This window comes from Montipora capricornis, chromosome 14 (genome assembly GCF_036669925.1).
Source record: "Montipora capricornis isolate CH-2021 chromosome 14, ASM3666992v2, whole genome shotgun sequence".
Lineage (NCBI taxonomy): Eukaryota > Metazoa > Cnidaria > Anthozoa > Scleractinia > Acroporidae > Montipora > Montipora capricornis.
In genome coordinates, this window is record NC_090896.1 from 15,181,461 (window position 1) to 15,200,740 (window position 19,280).

The window sequence follows — 19,280 nt, forward strand, 5'->3', positions numbered from 1 at the left end:
CAGTTTGGACTGTTGTTATCTGAAGGCAGAACCAATTTTGTAATAATTATTATTTTGTACTAATTCTGTCTCTCTTGGGTAGTCAGTCCAGTTTGGACTGTTGTTATCTGAAGGCAGAACCAATTTTGTAATAACTATTATTTTGTGCTAATGAGTTCTGTCTCTCTTGGGTAGTCAGTCCAGTTTTGGACTGTTGTATGTTATCTGAAGGCAGAACCAATGTTGTAATAATTATTATTTTGTGCTAATGAGTTCTGTCTCTCTTGTGTAGTCAGTCCAGTTTGGACTGTTGTTATCTGAAGGCAGAACCAATTTTGTAATAATAATTATTTTGTGCTAATGAGTTCTGTCTCTCTTGTGTAGTCAGTCCAGTTTGGACTGTTGTTATCTGAAGGCAGAACCAATTTTGTAATAATTATTATTTTGTACTAATTCTGTCTCTCTTGGGAAGTCAGTCCAGTTTGGACTGTTGTTATCTGAAGGCAGAACCAATTTTGTAATAACTATTATTTTGTGCTAATGAGTTCTGTCTCTCTTGGGTAGTCAGTCCAGTTTTGGACTGTTGTATGTTATCTGAAGGCAGAACCAATGTTGTAATAATTATTATTTTGTGCTAATGAGTTCTGTCTCTCTTGTGTAGTCAGTCCAGTTTGGACTGTTGTTATCTGAAGGCAGAACCAATTTTGTAATAATAATTATTTTGTGCTAATGAGTTCTGTCTCTCTTGTGTAGTCAGTCCAGTTTGGACTGTTGTTATCTGAAGGCAGAACCAATTTTGTAATAATTATTATTTTGTGCTAATGAGTTCTGTTTGCTCTTGGGTAGCCAGTCCAGTTTGGACTGTTGTTATCTTAAGGCAGAACCAATTTTGTAATAATTATTATTTTGTGGTAATGAGTTCTGTCTCTCTTGTGTAGTCAGTCCAGTTTGGACTGTTGTTATCTGAAGGCAGAACCAATTTTGTAATAATTATTATTTTGTGCTAATGAGTTCTGTTTGCTCTTGGGTAGTCAGTCCAGTTTGGACTGTTGTTATCTGAAGGCAGAACCAATTTTGTAATAACTATTATTTTGTGCTAATGAGTTCTGTCTCTCTTGTGTAGTCAGTCCAGTTTGGACTGTTGTTATCTGAAGGCAGAACCAATTTTGTAATAACTATTATTTTGTGCTAATGAGTTCTGTCTCTCTTGTGTAGTCAGTCCAGTTTGGACTGTTGTTATCTGAAGGCAGAACCAATTTTGTAATAACTATTATTTTGTGCTAATGAGTTCTGTCTCTCTTGGGTAGTCAGTCCAGTTTGGACTGTTGTTATCTGAAGGCAGAACCAATTTTGTAATAACTATTATTTTGTGCTAATGAGTTCTGTCTCTCTTGGGTAGTCAGTCCAGTTTGGACTGTTGTTATCTGAAGGCAGAACCAATTTTGTAATAACTATTATTTTGTGCTAATGAGTTCTGTTTGCTCTTGGGTAGTCAGTCCAGTTTGGACTGTTGTTATCTGAAGGCAGAACCAATTTTGTAATAACTATTATTTTGTGCTAATGAGTTCTGTCTCTCTTGGGTAGTCAGTCCAGTTTGGACTGTTGTTATCTGAAGGCAGAACCAATTTTGTAATAACTTTTATTTTGTGCTAATGAGTTCTGTCTCTCTTGGGTAGTCAGTCCAGTTTGGACTGTTGTTATCTGAAGGCAGAACCAATTTTGTAATAACTATTATTTTGTGCTAATGAGTTCTGTCTCTCTTGGGTAGTCAGTCCAGTTTGGACTGTTGTTATCTGAAGGCAGAACCAATTTTGTAATAACTATTATTTTGTGCTAATGAGTTCTGTCTCTCTTGGGTAGTCAGTCCAGTTTGGACTGTTGTTATCTGAAGGCAGAACCAATTTTGTAATAACTATTATTTTGTGCTAATGAGTTCTGTCTCTCTTGGGTAGTCAGTCCAGTTTGGACTGTTGTTATCTGAAGGCAGAACCAATTTTGTAATAATAATTATTTTGTGCTAATGAGTTCTGTCTCTCTTGTGTAGTCAGTCGATCCAGTTTGGACTGTTGTTATCTGAAGGCAGAACCAATTTTGTAATAATTATTATTTTGTGCTAATGAGTTCTGTTTGCTCTTGGGTAGTCAGTCCAGTTTGGACTGTTGTTATCTGAAGGCAGAACCAATTTTGTAATAATTATTATTTTGTGCTAATGAGTTCTGTCTCTCTTGTGTAGTCAGTCCAGTTTGGACTGTTGTTATCTGAAGGCAGAACCAATTTTGTAATAATTATTATTTTGTGCTAATGAGTTCTGTTTGCTCTTGTGTAGTCAGTCCAGTTTGGACTGTTGTTATCTGAAGGCAGAACCAATTTTGTAATAATTATTATTTTGTGCTAATGAGTTCTGTTTGCTCTTGGGTAGTCAGTCCAGTTTGGACTGTTGTTATCTGAAGGCAGAACCAATTTTGTAATAATTATTATTTTGTGCTAATGAGTTCTGTTTGCTCTTGGGTAGTCAGTCCAGTTTGGACTGTTGTTATCTGAAGGCAGAACCAATTTTCTAATAATTATTATTTTGTGCTAATGAGTTCTGTCTCTCTTGGGTAGTCAGTCCAGTTTTGGACTGTTGTATGTTATCTGAAGGCAGAACCAATGTTTTAATAATTATTATTTTGTGCTAATGAGTTCTGTCTCTCTTGTGTAGTCAGTCCAGTTTGGACTGTTGTTATCTGAAGGCAGAACCAATTTTGTAATAATAATTATTTTGTGCTAATGAGTTCTGTCTCTTTTGTGTAGTCAGTCCAGTTTGGACTGTTGTTATCTGAAGGCAGAACCAATTTTGTAATAATTATTATTTTGTGCTAATGAGTTCTGTTTGCTCTTGGGTAGCCAGTCCAGTTTGGACTGTTGTTATCTGAAGGCAGAACCAATTTCGTAATAATTATTATTTTGTGGTAATGAGTTCTGTCTCTCTTGTGTAGTCAGTCCAGTTTGGACTGTTGTTATCTGAAGGCAGAACCAATTTTGTAATAATTATTATTTTGTGCTAATGAGTTCTGTTTGCTCTTGGGTAGTCAGTCCAGTTTGGACTGTTGTTATCTGAAGGCAGAACCAATTTTGTAATAATTATTATTTTGTGCTAATGAGTTCTGTTTGCTCTTGGGTAGTCAGTCCAGTTTGGACTGTTGTTATCTGAAGGCAGAACCAATTTTCTAATAATTATTATTTTGTGCTAATGAGTTCTGTTTGCTCTTGGGTAGTCAGTCCAGTTTGGACTGTTGTTATCTGAAGGCAGAACCAATTTTCTAATAATTATTATTTTGTGCTAATGAGTTCTGTCTCTCTTGGGTAGTCAGTCCAGTTTTGGACTGTTGTTATCTGAAGGCAGAACCAATGTTGTAATAATGATTATTTTGTGCTAATGAGTTCTGTCTCTCTTGGGTAGTCAGTCCAGTTTTGGAATGTTGTTATCTGAAGGCACAACCAATTTTGTAATAATAATTATCTTGTGCTAATGAGTTTTGTCTCTTTTGTGTAGTCAGTCCAGTTTGGACTGTTGTTATCTGAAGGCAGAACCAATTTTGTAATAATTATTATTTTGTACTAATGAGTTCTGTCTCTCTTGGGTAGTCAGTCCAGTTTTGGACTGTTGTATGTTATCTGAAGGCAGACCCAATTTTGTACATACAAAGCATATGTAAATTGAAAATAAGTGAACTCAAAAAGCGAGTTATGCGTATTTGCCACAGTGTTGCAGAATTGTGCGAGCAAGAATTACTCTAAAATCCTCACGGGAATTGCTGCACGCCACACGACACAGGGCAAAGTCTCTGGAAAACGTTCCCTGAATGACGTTTTGTGGATTTATGCTTCTCCGTTGTGACTTAAAAGGTGTAAAAAAAAGTAACTGAATATGTCAGAAGCAGACTCTGATGCGATATCTGCGACACCTACACTGTAAACTTGCGAAATGAGTTCTTGAGTTACACTTAATGATTAGCTAAGGGTGATTTCAAATCACCGTAAGCTCATTTGCATATATATTTTTGTCGGCCTAAGCTCGTCATGGTAAGATACAAGTTTCTTGCAATAATTCCTTTAGCTCTTAGCTTCATTATTCAGTTTCACCTACACAGGAACATTGCTTATGAATTGCAAAGTGATTTGTTACAACATTCTTCGAAGATGATATTATGAAATTATATAAATTGATTGATTGACTGGTGTGACTCTTTTCCAGGGCTTTCATGTACTTCAACCACAAGATGCAGTGCTGAAGGAAATTGAGCATTGAAATTTAATTGGAGGGAATTTCCTGAGATGCAAGAAACAGACAGTGCTGATTGGAAATTGTGATGCAATTGTGAATAATAATTGATTTCTTTGTGTCAAAACTTGGGAGGGTAGAGGTTTCATTGCCATTTTGGATATACCTTGTGAACATTATTAGGTCAAACTGTTTTAGCTGGGTCAAGTAAGTTTGTTCCAGACATCAGGTAATTATGGAAGAGTCGAATGCTCTCACATTGAACTGGGTGAATACAAGGGAGAAATATTCACTACAACAATCAGTGACTTCTCTGTTCATATACTGTAAGTTTTTTGACAAAAATCAAGAAAGGTTTCACTGTGACTGTTAATTTGTCATAGTATACTAATTTGTAGTATTTTTCATCGGAACTGGCAGGTAGTACACCTCATACAGTTGGATGTAACTTGTAAATTCGGTCTAACCATGCAGTTAATTTGTCATAGTATACTAATTTGTAGTATTTTTCATCTGAACTGGCGGGTGGCGCACCTCATACAGTTCGATGTAACTTGTAAATTCGGTCTAACTATGCAGTTGATTTGTCATAGTATTGATCAGGGTTCTTGCTAAGTTTTTGCACAGGAGGTAAAAAACCAAAAATAGCAGGTAACTTTGTTACCTGCCCCTGCACGGGCTAGCGAGCTCAAGTCTTAACTTGACGATCGTATCGATCGCTGTCGCGTGCCAGCGCCTGCTCAATTTATTTAATACTCAGCAAAAGGAAAGAAGGTTGTGCTATTTCATTGATTTTCACTCGCTACCGCTTTTCTGACGCTTTGGTTGAAAACTAAACTCCGAAAGACCTTTCTGTCGTTTTCCACGCGTGGATGCCATGTTGTAAACGTTTAATTAACAATTATTCCATGAGCGGGCGTTGGAAATGAGATGGTAAATAGCCAACGAGGCGCATAGGGCCATCTGAACTGGCGGGTGGCACACCTCATACAGTTGGATGTAACTTGTAAATTCGGTCTAACCATGCAGTTAATTTGTCATAGTATACTAATTTGTAGTATTTTTCATCTGAACTGGCGGGTGGCACACCTCATACAGTTGGATGTAACTTGTAAATTCGGTCTAACCATGCAGTTAATTTGTCATAGTATACTAATTTGTAGTATTTTTCATCTGAACTGGCGGGTGGCGCACCTCATACAGTTCGATGTAACTTGTAAATTCGGTCTAACTATGCAGTTAATTTGTCATAGTATACTAATTTGCAGTATTTTTTATCTGAACTGGCGGGTGGCGCACCTCATACAGTTGGATGTAACTTGTAAATTCGGTCTAACCATGCAGTTAATTTGTCATAGTATACTAATTTGTAGTATTTTTCATCTGAACTGGCGGGTGGCACACCTCATACAGTTGGATGCAACTTGTAAATTCGGTCTAACTATGCAGTTAATTTGTCATAGTATACTAATTTGTAGTATTTTTCATCGGAACTGGTGGGTGGCGCACCTCATACAGTTCGACGTAACTTGTAAATTCGGTCTAACCATGCAGTTAATTTGTCATAGTATACTAATTTGTAGTATTTTTCATCTGAACTGGCGGGTGGCACACCTCATACAGTTTGATGTAACTTGAAAAGTAGGTGTACCCATGCAGGTAATCCAGGTGGTTAACTTGTTTTAGTATGCTAGTATTACCCAACTGAACTGGCAGGTGAACTGTAAACCCAGAGGAAAGCTGCACCCTGACCTTACCAGCTGAAATTTACGGAAAAAAGTTTTTTGACAGAAAACAAAAGAAATCCAAAGTCTAGTCTTTAGAAGTCAAGTTCATCCACTGTTCATTAAACGTTAACTCACTATTCACTAATATTGAAACGGAAAATACTTTAACGTAATTTTAGCACTTTAATGTAATGAACATCGTTTTTACCAACTTGGACATATGATTGATCTTTTTCTGGTATTTGTTGACAGGAATTTCTTAAACACAGTTTTGCCTTTCGTTTTTTTTGCATTACAACAAGAATATGAGCGGAACGTTTGTAGCTTAGTACATGCAACTAGGCATGAAATTGGATGCAAAGATGGAAAACTGGCCACCAGAGGCAGCCTTTTTCTGATCTTCCCGCAGATAAGCCGCACCCATTTCTAAAAAACTATATTTGTAATTGGGGTAACATAAGCCAGATTTTTATACTTATTTAATAATAATGAAATCCCTTGCATATATTTTATTCCTTATTTTGATGAATTTGTATGGGTTATCAAATAGTGATGAGTGAATTTAGGGAATAATTTCACACACGCTTTGTCCAAAATCAAATAATTTCATAAGCCTTTAAGGCAAGAAAAATTATTTGATTTTGGACAAAACACAAGGGGAATTATTCCCAAGTTTCACGAGTATACATTGTACCATTTCATCAGCTATAAATCATGGTTGACAAATCGCAATCATAGGACGTGGGTTTTTTCGAAAGTGGACACCATTTTGGCACGGTAGAAAAAGTTGCCATGGTAACTCATGTTATTAATTGAATTATTTTATTGAACTTATTGCAAGAATTTTATTGTACACTTAGATTCTATTGAAAGTAATGTAAACAAATGATTATTTTTAAATTTGAAATAAAAATTTAGGCATTCACAAACTCTAGAACTTGTTCTTTTTTCTACGTAAAATCGACTAACCTTTCATCCATTTCACTTTTTATTAACATTTCCTGGCTTACGTCAGGTTTTAAATGCTATTATTTACAGAGATATTGTAAACATTTTGCTGAGATTTTGTGCACTAAAACACCAACATTTTAAAAATATTTCACATACTTTACCCCTCCAGTTTTACAGACATTTTATTGACATTTCCTGCCTTCTGTCAGGTTTTAAATACTTAATTTGCAGAGATATTGTGAACATTTTGCTGAGATTTTGTGCACTAAAACACCAACATTTTAAAAACATTTCACATACTTTTCCCCTCCAGTTTTTTGAGGGTTTTTGTAGACATTTTATAGACATTTCATGCATTCTTCTCACTCACTTTTTACAGAGATAACACTGACATTTTATATGGATGGATTTACAGAGATTTTTTCTCCTGTAAATTTTACAGAGAAAGTAAAGAGATTTTACAGACATTTTGTACTTATCGCATAAAATCTCTGTAAATTTTTCCTTCAATTTACAGAGATTTTATTGAGATTTTGTACTCATTTTATGTCATCGTAAGGACGAAAATGTGTTAAATTTTACAGACTTTTTATGGAGTTACAAAATCTCTGTAAGTGTGCAAATTTACAGAGATTGTAATTTACAAAGAAAATGTGGACATTTAACAGAGATTTTACCAACTTTTTTGAAGTCTGTAAATGGTTCAAGTTTTCCAGTGAAATTCTGTTATGAAGATCTCGTTCATTTTATTGAATCACTTTAATAGAATTTAGGACACCAGAGCCGAAATTAAGCCAACGGAATTTGGAACAGAAATTAGAGCAACAGAATGGACATTGGAACAACTCAACAGCAATTGGAACAACAGAACGGAAATTGGAGCAACAGATTGACGATGCTCCAATTTCTGGTCTAAAAAATAACGAACCGAGAGGAGACTGGTTAGGAACCAGTTGTACATTATAATTTAGGAAGATGATTCGACTATCTTTCGCGTGCTAAAGGAAATATATTCCATCTCGGCGAGAAGGTGAAGGGCGAGATTCGTTATCTCCAGCCAAACTGTTATTTCAGTAACATACACTGGAGATGACGTAAGTCGGTTGAAGAATGTCTATAAAACTATAGCTTACGTTTGTTGGCTGATGGTAACAGAATATTCGCCTTAACGAAAAATTCGTTGACAGAGCTACAATGTTTATTTAGTTTCCTCTGTCTACGACTGAAAGGACTCCAAAAATAAAGTCATTGTTCCATTACCACGCACTAATGACCACTAAAAGTCACACTTAGTTGACCAATCACATCAACGACCACAGTGTTGATATTGTCTACCGACTTTACACAAATCAGTTGACTCTGAAGATGACTTCCACTCGGTTTGACGAAACGTCAGTCAATGTGATCCTAAACAGTCCTTACCATATAGGAATACACTCCACCAGGACGATCGTACCTCTCTTAATAAATCAAAAAAAGAGTCCCTCGCGCAATTCGAGCAATTTGTTAGATTTGTATTTCAAAGAGCGGCATTCTTTAATCATCATTTTCATGATTATCATTATAATAATTTATATTACAGCAGATCCTACACCTGCTTGGAATATATGCAGTGTGCTAATCTGGTAACCTAAATTATGTACATCTGTGGTGAATTTATCCACGAGCGTTTTCAAGCAATGGACGGCAACCGGAAGTTTGGTGTTCCTAACTTGACGTGGCGCTCAAAAATTTGTCCTGCACGCACAGTGACCATTTGTTAGAAACGTTGGTCAAAGTTACCTTCGTGACTATTCTATCCAATGTGGAAACTCTGATTAAAAGAACGGTTTTTGTAGTGGTGCACTACACACAATGTCACCCGGTTGTACGAGTAAGTGACTGTGTGATTGAGTGAGTGAAAGTCCATGGTGATAACAAGCCCGCAAGGCGTGCATAACTCACGCACATAAACAGGTCTCTTGGAAGCCTGCTTGAGTTTCAACAAAATGAGCCCCCAAATCGGCAAGAATTTGTGACGCTGATGAATAATAAAGCAGCTGCTATTTCCAAAACGATGGAATTACCTGGTGATAAATAACCCCGTCTAGGAGAGTAAATTTTTAACTTTGCAGAAACAATGGTCAACCTCTAGAGTTGGGCGATTGTGATCTTTGTTTTGAATTCGCACATTTCTTGTCAATCTTGAAAACACTCAAAAAAAAAAAAAACAAAAATACCGAAAACAAAAACCCGCTGTCTTGCCATTATTTTGACGTAGATGCAGCCTTTGCTTCGCGAGTAAACATGCAAGATAACTTGACATAGAATTCGATGTCACTTTCGATTTTGCGATTTACCTGTGCATCCAAAAGTACAATAGCAAAAATACCCCAAAATGTTTTTCGCTGATGGTAACTTTTTACATTCTCGGTTTAAAATTTAAGTTATTTTCATGTCGCAAATTTTGTTGCTAATGACAAAATATTTTATTCTCGATCGACACTTTCTGCTCTTCCTAAAAAACTGTGTATCAATATTTATTTACTTTTGCAACAATATTTGTTTTGCATAAAGCAGGCTAACAAAATCTGTACCTTCATTTTTGAGCGGTAAAATAGAACTTTCGGTCCTATTTTTCTGACGGCAAGTCGTAACCCCGCCGGACATGGCTTAACTTTAGTGAACTTTTGTCATAGAAAGCTGTCAGACACTCAGAGTGCAATCTCAAACTTGTGGTGAAAAAGACTTCGTACGGGAACTTGAGAATGACCAACAGGTCAGCCTCGAAGCCAATGTTTCTCGATTGCCTTTTATTTTCTTCAATCTTTCTGGGGTTTAGTATATTATTAGTAACCACATGTCTTCTCAGGGACTATTTACCTGAGACATCTACCATGGCACTATAGTGATATACGGTACCGAAACAATATCGTGTACTATTAGATTTACATGTTACGCAAAGACAACTAGAATATCCTGTAAGAGAAAACGCAGCTCAGTTTACAATTATTCAGCGCTATGTTATTGCACTACCACACGTACACAATGCGTGCCTATTTCTGACTTTACGACTAGTCTGTTTACCATCTAAGAAACAAGGCGACAATACTACGCATTAGCTTGAGCGATCTGAAACTCAAGTCCACAATAACCTGACGTTGGCCTCCACAGGCGTCCATCATTTGAGGGTTCATTATACGTTTCTCATTACTTATTCATACCAGGATACGAAATCCCACAATGACAAAATACTGAGAAGGGCAAGATGGCCTCTGGGAGAGAATTGTGCACTTAATTATTGTGCACTTTATTAATTTTGATGAGTTATTATTTTTTTTTTTACTTTTAAAATCATTATAATAATGAAAGTCAAACTAGGCTACACCAAGATGGCTTTACTTACACAGCAAAAAAAAAAAAAACAAACAACAACAACAACAACAGTTTATTGTACCCATAGCATAAATGAAGTTCATTTACAACGATAACATCAAAGAAATTTAAGGTTAATTAAAGAAGTTCACTAGAAATACCTAGAAAGCTAAAAGCACCAGGAAGGTGCATAGGCGGTAAAAGAGCAGGCCCTATTCCAGTAAAAATAATTTAAAATCTATTACTGGCTCCGGTTGCACCGTTATTTCAAGCACAAGGCTTTGTTTGTCAGTAAGAGTGAACGTGGACTCGCGCGCAATCATGGGAAGAACAGATGTAGATACAAATAGCCTTTGCAGCATGCAACGCAGTCCAAAAGTAATTTCAGATATTAGCATAAAAACTCATTTTCTTTATTCCCTTCTCCGGTAAAAATATTGCGATTGTAATTCCTATATTTGGAGAACATGCCAATAAAAGCAATTAAGCTCAGGAGCTTAGGATTAGAACAGGGATGGCGGATACCACCGTCCAGCGGTCTTCAATCACCTCTTGTCACGTGATCCGAAGAGATCACGTGTTAAGAGGGAACTCACAAAGTAAGTACTTATCCTCATTGCTTATGCAGCTTCTGAGATGCGAAACCTCATAAGCTTGTTCTTATTTGCGTGTTCTCCGAAGAAGGGATTTAAAGTCTCCAAAATGATTTCTGATACTTACCATGTTACATTAACCATTGGTGAACTATCTAACAATATCCGGCTTCAACCCTCTGTACAATTGATGCCAATCATGGGAAGCACGAGGCCTGCAAACCGGTCTTGTCAATACATGGTTTTCAATCACGTGATGAGACGGCCATGTTGGTGCACAAAACAATAGCAAATCATGGCTCATATTTTGCATTATAATACAGTCAAAATCCCAAAAGACTTTTTCTCTATTGTTCTCTGTACCAACATGGCTGCTGTGACGTCAGGCGAAAACCATCAATTGACAAATTAACCAATAGTGATTTACTACCATTCTATGAATGCGTCATCTTCTATTGGGGATCAACACTGTGAAATCTCTTTCAAGAAAACCTGGTTTTGGTTGGTTTGGTTGATTGAACTTGGTTTGCAATCAATCCCTAGAGACGCAGACAACAATGACCAAATGTACAAGTCCTGAATGATGAACAAATAAGGCAATGAGAAATCTCTTGTTTGGGTCATCCAACATGGCGGCGATGACGAAATGTGCAAACCGCCTATAGTAAAAGATTACTGAATTTCAGGACAAATGAACTTAACTTAATTTGAAATGTTCGCCGACAGCTAAAACTAAAAAGGAAAAGGAAATGAACATTAACAAAATGAAGAAGGAGAAAAGAAATCCTCAGAAATTTAGAAAGGACAAATTGGCAAAAGTACGAGTGAAATTACATTCGAGAACGTTGATGTATGACTTTCCTAAGGCCAAATTACAGATGAAAGCACAAAAACGCTGAAATCTATATGATCTTAAAGTTGACTAGCCTGAATAAAAAAAGTAAAAATAATTTTGTATGGAAAATACTAACAGAAAAGGGATTTCGAAAGGGAAGTGTACAACAAAATCTTAACGAAAACACAAGACAAGTACAGTAAGCAATTTCTTTTAATTAATTAATTAATTTTAGGTGATAGATATTGTGGATCAAATGGAAACCTCGGAAAATCCCGAGCCCCAGATGGGATTTGAACCCACGACCCTCCGTAATCTAGTACGGATGCTTCAACCACTGAGCTACTGTGATGAGCAAGGGTGAAATTTGGCCGGGCCTGTGTTGATCAGAACTGCTTCACGCAGTCACATAGTCAAATTTCAAATAACCACATATGACTCATAACTGCATCGCGCTGTCACATTAAGGTATATCGGCGATGACATTTATTTTAAGTATTTATTTTGATTCTTTTCTCTGGCATCAATGAACTAACTTCATTACTCACTAATGTTCTTTTATACTGTTTACTTCATTTCAATAATTATATATATAGCTATAGGTTTTAAAATACGACCAGTGAAATGAAATGTAATGTACAACACGCATCTATGCTATCTGCGGGTTATGCAGGACTTCAAATGTAAAATTGAAAGACAATAACAAAAATTGTTCTTGTTTGTTTGTTTTTGTTGCACCGTATTCATGGCTTTAAGGGTTTTGCAGCCAGCTATTCTTGTTTCAAATTCTGAACGCAGTTGTCAAAAGCGTACCATTTGCCGAGTGTTGCAACACGGGCAATTTTCACAGACAAAACTAAGCCAAGGAATCTATTTTAGCATTTATTTCAAGCAATTTTTCCGCAACAACTGAAAGACTGTCACAGCCCACGCCGGGCTTGTTGACGTCGCGTTTTATCTCACTTAAGTAAGCATCCGTTGACCACCAATTCGTTGAGCCGAGACAGGCCCACGAGTCATGTTTAGGAAGGGTATGTCTATAAAGGTTGTTACTCGCTTGTTTCAGTTGTTTCTGGCACGTAACCTTTACATCTTTACATTGTTTCTCAAGGCGCTCTATAATCCCTTCAGCAATCCGCAAATAGTTGTCTGGTTCGATTTGGTCACGCTTTTCATGTTTCTTTAATCCCCGTAAAGTTAATCGACGTGCTTCATTGATGCAAGTCGATATTAGAGATTTTATTTCGTACTTTTGAGCGTAGATCAACATACCCAACACGTCGTACTCTTCCCTGTTTTTGACCATAGACACCATTAGATTAACACTCTTCTGAGCAATGGAATCTATTTGATATTCGTGAGCAAGTTCAAACAGGAAGTAGCAGTTTCTTCGAGTGATTGACTTTTCTTCTAGGGATGGATACATCATCTGCAACATTTCCTCAAATTCGCTTGCTTTTTTCTCGGGAAGCGAGATTTCAGCGTTAACTTTCTCTTTGAATTCTGCGCTGAGCATCCTCTCGAAGACAGGAGACCAAAAGGCAAGAACACCTCGATGAACGTGGAATCTTTGATCTTCAACAACAAGAACGACATCACTGAACTTCCAAGGCTCTGAGAAATGTGGAGGGTAACTTGTAGCCGTCATTGTGTGTAGTTGGACGCTTAAAGGACTGTTAAATTTAATCGAAATATCTGGAGTAATGATTTAGTTCCTTTGGTGGGCTCAACATAGATGTCATAAATGCAAGATCATAATGTCACAAAAATCGACCACGTGACGTTAAGCGAAAAGGAAATTGGAAACATGAGTCCTGTGGCCATACTAGGTTGTAAGATTTTTTTTTTTTTTTTGAACGCGTTCATTGCTTAGTATTCCATGTAAGGTCCATTCATCAGTTGTAATCTGTCTCAGTATTGTTATTTCGATTCAATTTTGAATCAGGTGTAAATTAGCAGTTCTCATGCATGGTGTCTTGATGTCAGATGTATGTATGGTACTGAGGTCAGTGCCATGCTCCAGCTAGACTGTTATTTAACAGACTTAAGGTAATTCCTTAGTATTGCATTGCGCATCCCTGTTGCGCACGATGTTTGCGTTATTAGCGAGCGCACATGAGCACGTGCACGTACAAAACGTAAGAGATTTCCCTCAAACTAAGCCCGATAGCGAAATAAATGCTCCTTTTCTCTCAAACGAGCACGGTGACCCCCGATTTTTTTCCAGGTATTTGCTAAGAATAGTCTAATAAAAAACATATTTGAAGAAGAAAAAAAGTTTGATAGTAGAACATGAATTTTTGTGGAAAACAGTTCCGTACTGGGTGTATTTTGGCCAAGGTGAGGACTTCAAGCTAACCACGGAACTGTCCCAAAGAGTGCACTATTTCCACGACCAGGCAATCAAAACGGCGTAAAGGAAGCAATACTGCTTATGTGATTAAAAGAGGCTGTATTTTCAAAATAAATTTTGTGTCTTTCAAGTAACCAAGACTTAATTCTGTATGAAGGTGATTCGAGTTTTTAATGCGCAACCAGTAAAAATACCCCATTTTAAAAGCCTGCTGACGCGTAAACAAGCACGGTGACCCCATTTTTTTATTGTATTTTTTAAATGTTCATATCATGAATGTCAATTATGCCAAGTTTCCAAAAAAGTTCGATAGTAGAACAATTTCAAGGGAATTACCTTAACTGATTAGAGTGTAATATGAAGTGCTAGTTCTCTACCCCATATGGACCTTGTAAGCGTTAGCCCTACTAATGGGAAATGGGCCCACACAAGGACAGAGAAAAACTCTGACCAGGGTGGGAATTGAACCCACAACCTTCGGGTTAGATCACCGCTGCTCTACCGACTGAGCTACAAGGTCAGATGGGAGGAGGCCGTGACTTTAACATCTTCAGTTCCCACGGTCTTCAGTTCCCACGGCCTGCTCCCGTCTGACCTTGTAGCTCAGTCAGTAGAGCAACGATGATCTAACCCGAAGGTCGTGAACGCAAATCAAATTGAGGAGAGGCGGAAGCCGAAGTACCCAGAGAAAAACTTCACGGTGCATAGTAGAAAACCAACGAACTCTCTGCCTTAAATAGCAGGATAAACGTTCACTAGACGAGCTCACGGTACACATGCTCAGCGGTTTTCATGTCTGTCTCGTTTCGTATTTCATATTACCTTACTGTTAAATTTGACGATTGGTATTTTGTTGATTCCTGTAAACATGTCCTTTCTCAGGAGATGAGCTCCTGCTTTCTACAATATTGATTATTTATATTTTTTTAATAATTAAGGAGGCTCGAAAGGGTTTTTCGTTGCTATAGTGTTTGTGAAACGATATTTCATAGTGTATCTTTGCAACTCTATTGTTGGGTAATACTTTAAGGCTACTTATGACGGCATATCGGTTACCATGGCAACACGCCAGGTCCACAAAAAGTCCCTCTAAATTTCAGTTTTTGAAGATTATTTGAACAGCTAAGTCGGTGACCTACTGTTTTTAATTCTTTGCTGCAAATCTCCCTAAATTCTTTAACTTCTTAGAGAGTACGAAAGAAAGTTATCCAGTAGAATTTAAGATACATAGAAAAACAGCGATTTATACTTCACAGAAAATTATACTAGATAATATATAACTTGTCCGAAACTTTATTTATTTGAAGTGCCATCGTGAATGATACGTGCATACAAAATATCAAGATAGGTAACGAGCAAAATTTTTGAGACAAAGACTGATTTTTTCCGCAGGTTACATTTCCGGTTCGTGCGACTTTTACGCCGTATTTTCACAAAACGGTGTGTTGCGCGCCCTACTTTTGATCGAGATTTGATTCCTTCAGCTGACGGGTGTGTCTTAGTTATGGTGTGTGTAGGTTACGCGCGTGCGTAGCTAAAAACAGCGCTTCACTTTCTTTTAGAAATTGCTAGTTATTTTGTTTATAGTTTATTTTTGTTTAATAACAAGCAGTCTGAGAGTTTCGTACTCTTCACCAGACTTTTTTTTCTTACCGACAAAAGAAATCTACATGTACTGTACTCAGATACGCATGTAACTCTGGTGGTGGTAAATCTTCAAGCCTTCTGTTTTCATTTTCGGAGACCAGAAAATGCCACCACTAAATCTAAAATCAAATCTGTCTACGAGAGTATTTTGCTTTCTTCAGCTTCCAAAAACATGTCCACATCATCGTCGGTAAACGATAGGAACCTTTCACTAGACAATTTAACATACTGTAGTTTGCAAGAATATTGTTTGGATCCATTGACAAAGATGCAACCCAAAACTAAAGAAGGAGAACGTTTAGACATTTATTCATTGCTTCTATAGAGTGGCAGAGAGGAATGGCGCAAAATAAAGCGAGTGACGTGTCAGCAGCTGATTGGTGAAACACACGTAAAATTATCAATTTGTCAAGTGCTGGAATACAGGTTCTCTCAGTAGTCGAAAAACCGATAAATAAGTACAGATTCTACCTCAAAGTAATGTATATTTTTCTTCACATGTATGACAATTGCTTACTAAATTTGTTCTTCAGTTTTGACATTACTTGAGTGTGCACAGTATAGCCTTAAAAAAATATTTTCTGGCATTCATTTACCGAGTTCAATGATGGCCATCCAGTATTCATTAGTTTAGTTTTGAAGTTATTTTGTTTGACCAGAAACTGTGCATATTTTGTTTTCAATTTCTCATAAGTAAAATCTAGTGCACAAATAAACTTGAGCGTTGAAAAAACGCAGGTCTTTCAATTAGGGGACCGGAAAGCATTGTGTTAAATTTTGATCACTTGGGATTAGTTTTTATTTGAAATTGCTTTGTTTTCTGTCTTTGTTTCTTTTGTTTTACGTAATCTCTGCTTCGGTACAAGCACAAGGACCCAAAAACATTGGCATGCTCGATACTCACATCGCAAGGGCAATAAAGCGTAAGGATTCAATGACAAAAGCCTTTTGCACTGCCATTTACTCCAGAGGTTATTCAGAATGTTTCAATAATTTAAAGGAACAAAATGCAATTCTTGTACACCTACCCTCATGGCAATGTCTCAAGATCTTCCTGGACTTTTTCTGCATGTGCACTAATTTTAGCGACACTACGACAGAGTAAATTTGTTTTTGTCATCCCTTGATCCAAGTTCAAGGTATAAATCGGTGGTTTCGTCTTTGCTGTCTCGCACATCAATCACATGGACCTTTTTCTTGATATGGGAATACAGAGATCTGCTGAGATCAAGAAGCCCTTGCAATCCCTTTTTCTTCACAACCTTGCAAGTTTTCTGCAAATGGCTGATAATTCCTTCAGCAATCTGTAGTTAATTGCCTGGTTCTATCTGATCCTTAAAGGGATGCTTCTTTTGACCAAAGACAAGCAGTTGCAGTGTGTCATCCTAGGTCTTTTCCCTGACCATCGAGACAATGAAAGCTTCACACTTTTTAACCACAGAAATAATTTGATATTCACCGAAAAGTTCCAGAACAAAGAAACATTTGGCCCTAGACACTTATTTTTTCTTCCAAGGATGGATAAATCATCAAGAGGAGCTCTTTAATTTCATTTGCTTTCTGTCCAGGAAGTGGGATTTCACGCTTACTTTTGTCTCGAAACTTTCCAACAAACATCTTGTCGAACACAGGCGACCATAACCCAAAAATCTGACCATGAACATGAAACTTGTCATCTTCAACAACAAGAACCAAATCATAAGTTCTATGGAAAAAGGTTTGCCACTGACTCTTGATATTTTTCAGCAGACGTTTCGGCTAATTCTTAAGCCTTCATCAGTCTTTGAGACGCGGACGGCAACTGGAAGAGAATATTTCGCGTGCCAGGACAGTGCTGTCTCCTAGATTTTTATATCTATTATCTCTCATGGAGGAAAGGTACTTAGCAATGTAAATGTGGTTGTGTGAAGACAAGTTTAAAGAGAAAACAGTTCACTTCCGGCTGCTGTCCGCGTCTCAAAAACGCACGAGCTTAATAGACCAATTTCGATATATTTAAATTTAGTCCTAGACAAAAGACATCATCTCGAGGCTCTGGGGAATAAACTCACACAAATCCTTATATTTTTCCCCAGAGCCTCGAGTTGATGCCTTTTGTTTGGGACTGAATTTTAATATATCGAAATTGTCTATTAGGGAGCTTAAGCACGCGCGTTTTTGAGAGGCGGACGCCAACCGGGTGTGTTCTGTTTTCCCTTTTAACCTGTTTTCTCACAACCACATTTACATTTCCAAGTATCTTTTATCCATTAGAGATAATTAGTATAATATCTGGGAGACACCACAGCCCTGGCACGGGAAATTTTCTATTCTGGTTGACGTCCGCGTCTTAAAACCTTAAAAAACGCGCGCGTTTAAGCTCCCCAATTAAAGTAACGTAGCGGGAAGCTTGCGCCGCGTGACCATACAATTCATGCTCGCGCGATGCCTTTGTAGGCTTCTGGAAGTACGATATGATCGTTTCCAGCGTTCGGGTCCAAAGTAGAGTGCCAGGCTTCGAGGAAAAGTCGCTCGTGGTAATTGGCTTCGAAACCAACGACCTTGACGTTTTCAAAGTTCATTTTGTAGCTGAAATGGTGGACATGGCTTGCAACTTTGGATTTTTGATCAAAATCTGCCACTGCCTTTATGTGCTCCGCAATTAGGGTCTTTATGATTTTTTTCTGTTTGGCCACAGTATACTATCAATCACTTGAGTTCACATCTTTAGTAGCCATGATACCATAGCTGCTGCAAAAGATTAAGTAATATGTAGTCAGATTCAGAAATGTAAGAAATGGTAAAGCCTCCGGAAAAAAATTTGCCCCTAATCCCTGACCTCGTAACAACAAGCCCTTAACCACTTTTGTTTTACAATGAGTCAAGATATGGTCACTTTTTTAACCTTACTTGTCACCACATACATGGTTGGATATGAAAAAGATAATAATTTAATGAAGCTTAATAACTCAAAAGTATCTTCAAAATAGAACCAGAGTAACATTTCCGTTGTGTTGAAGAAAACAGGATTTATAATTCAGGATAATCATGGTTAAGCATTCTTTCCACGGTCCTCAATTTTCATCTGCTTCATTTTTGCGGCAAATTGGTAAAGATAACTTTGTATTTCCCAGAAAACTTACATTGTAATGCTTCAATCTGCTATAATTCGTTATATGAAAAGTTTTCCAGTACTTGACACGTATGATAAAGCAACATTTATAATTAAGAAGTCAAATAAATAAGTTTGAAAAAAAAAACAGATTATACGAGTAACGAATAACTAATTAAGTAACTTTGATGTGATTGATCTCAACTTACCTGCGAGAGCCTTCTTTTGCATTTCGCACGACACATTACCGGTATTATATTGCTCTGTCTTACAAGGAATGGAAACTACCAAATTCACGAATTTGATTGGCTAAAATCGATATTGACCGCGGTCACGATTTTCCCATCTGGACCGGCATCTAGACCGGTAATGTTTTGCGGTGAAAAAGTTGGAAACTAAAATGCAAAAATATTGAGTATTTTCTTCTGCCAATGTCTATGTATGGAAGTTCCAAAAAGCATGATGAGAAAAAAAAAAGAAAAGAAA

The 19,280-nt window shown here is 37.2% G+C and overlaps 1 protein-coding gene and 1 long non-coding RNA gene across 2 annotated transcripts in view; one reads left to right on the plus strand and one right to left on the minus strand.

The window, feature by feature from the left end:
* LOC138033127 (uncharacterized) overlaps positions 1-6,899 on the plus strand; it is a 30,192-nt gene extending 23,293 nt beyond the window's left edge. Inside the window, exon 3 of the long non-coding RNA XR_011128574.1 lies at positions 4,217-6,899. This is a non-coding gene — a long non-coding RNA (uncharacterized lncRNA). The remainder of the gene's footprint in view (positions 1-4,216) is intronic.
* Positions 6,900-11,899: 5,000 nt separating this feature from the next.
* Positions 11,900-13,816, minus strand: LOC138032250 (BTB and MATH domain-containing protein 36-like). The gene has a single exon (XM_068879881.1). The coding sequence runs from the start codon at positions 13,349-13,351 to the stop codon at positions 12,560-12,562; it is 792 nt and encodes a 263-aa protein (XP_068735982.1). The 5' UTR covers positions 13,352-13,816; the 3' UTR covers positions 11,900-12,559.
* Between the last annotated feature and the right edge of the window lie 5,464 nt (positions 13,817-19,280).

What these genes read in the sequence shown, in the direction of transcription:
- LOC138032250 (XM_068879881.1), bottom strand. Translation starts at nt 13,351, where the DNA reads ATGACGGCTACAAGTTACCCTCCACATTTCTCAGAGCCTTGGAAGTTC.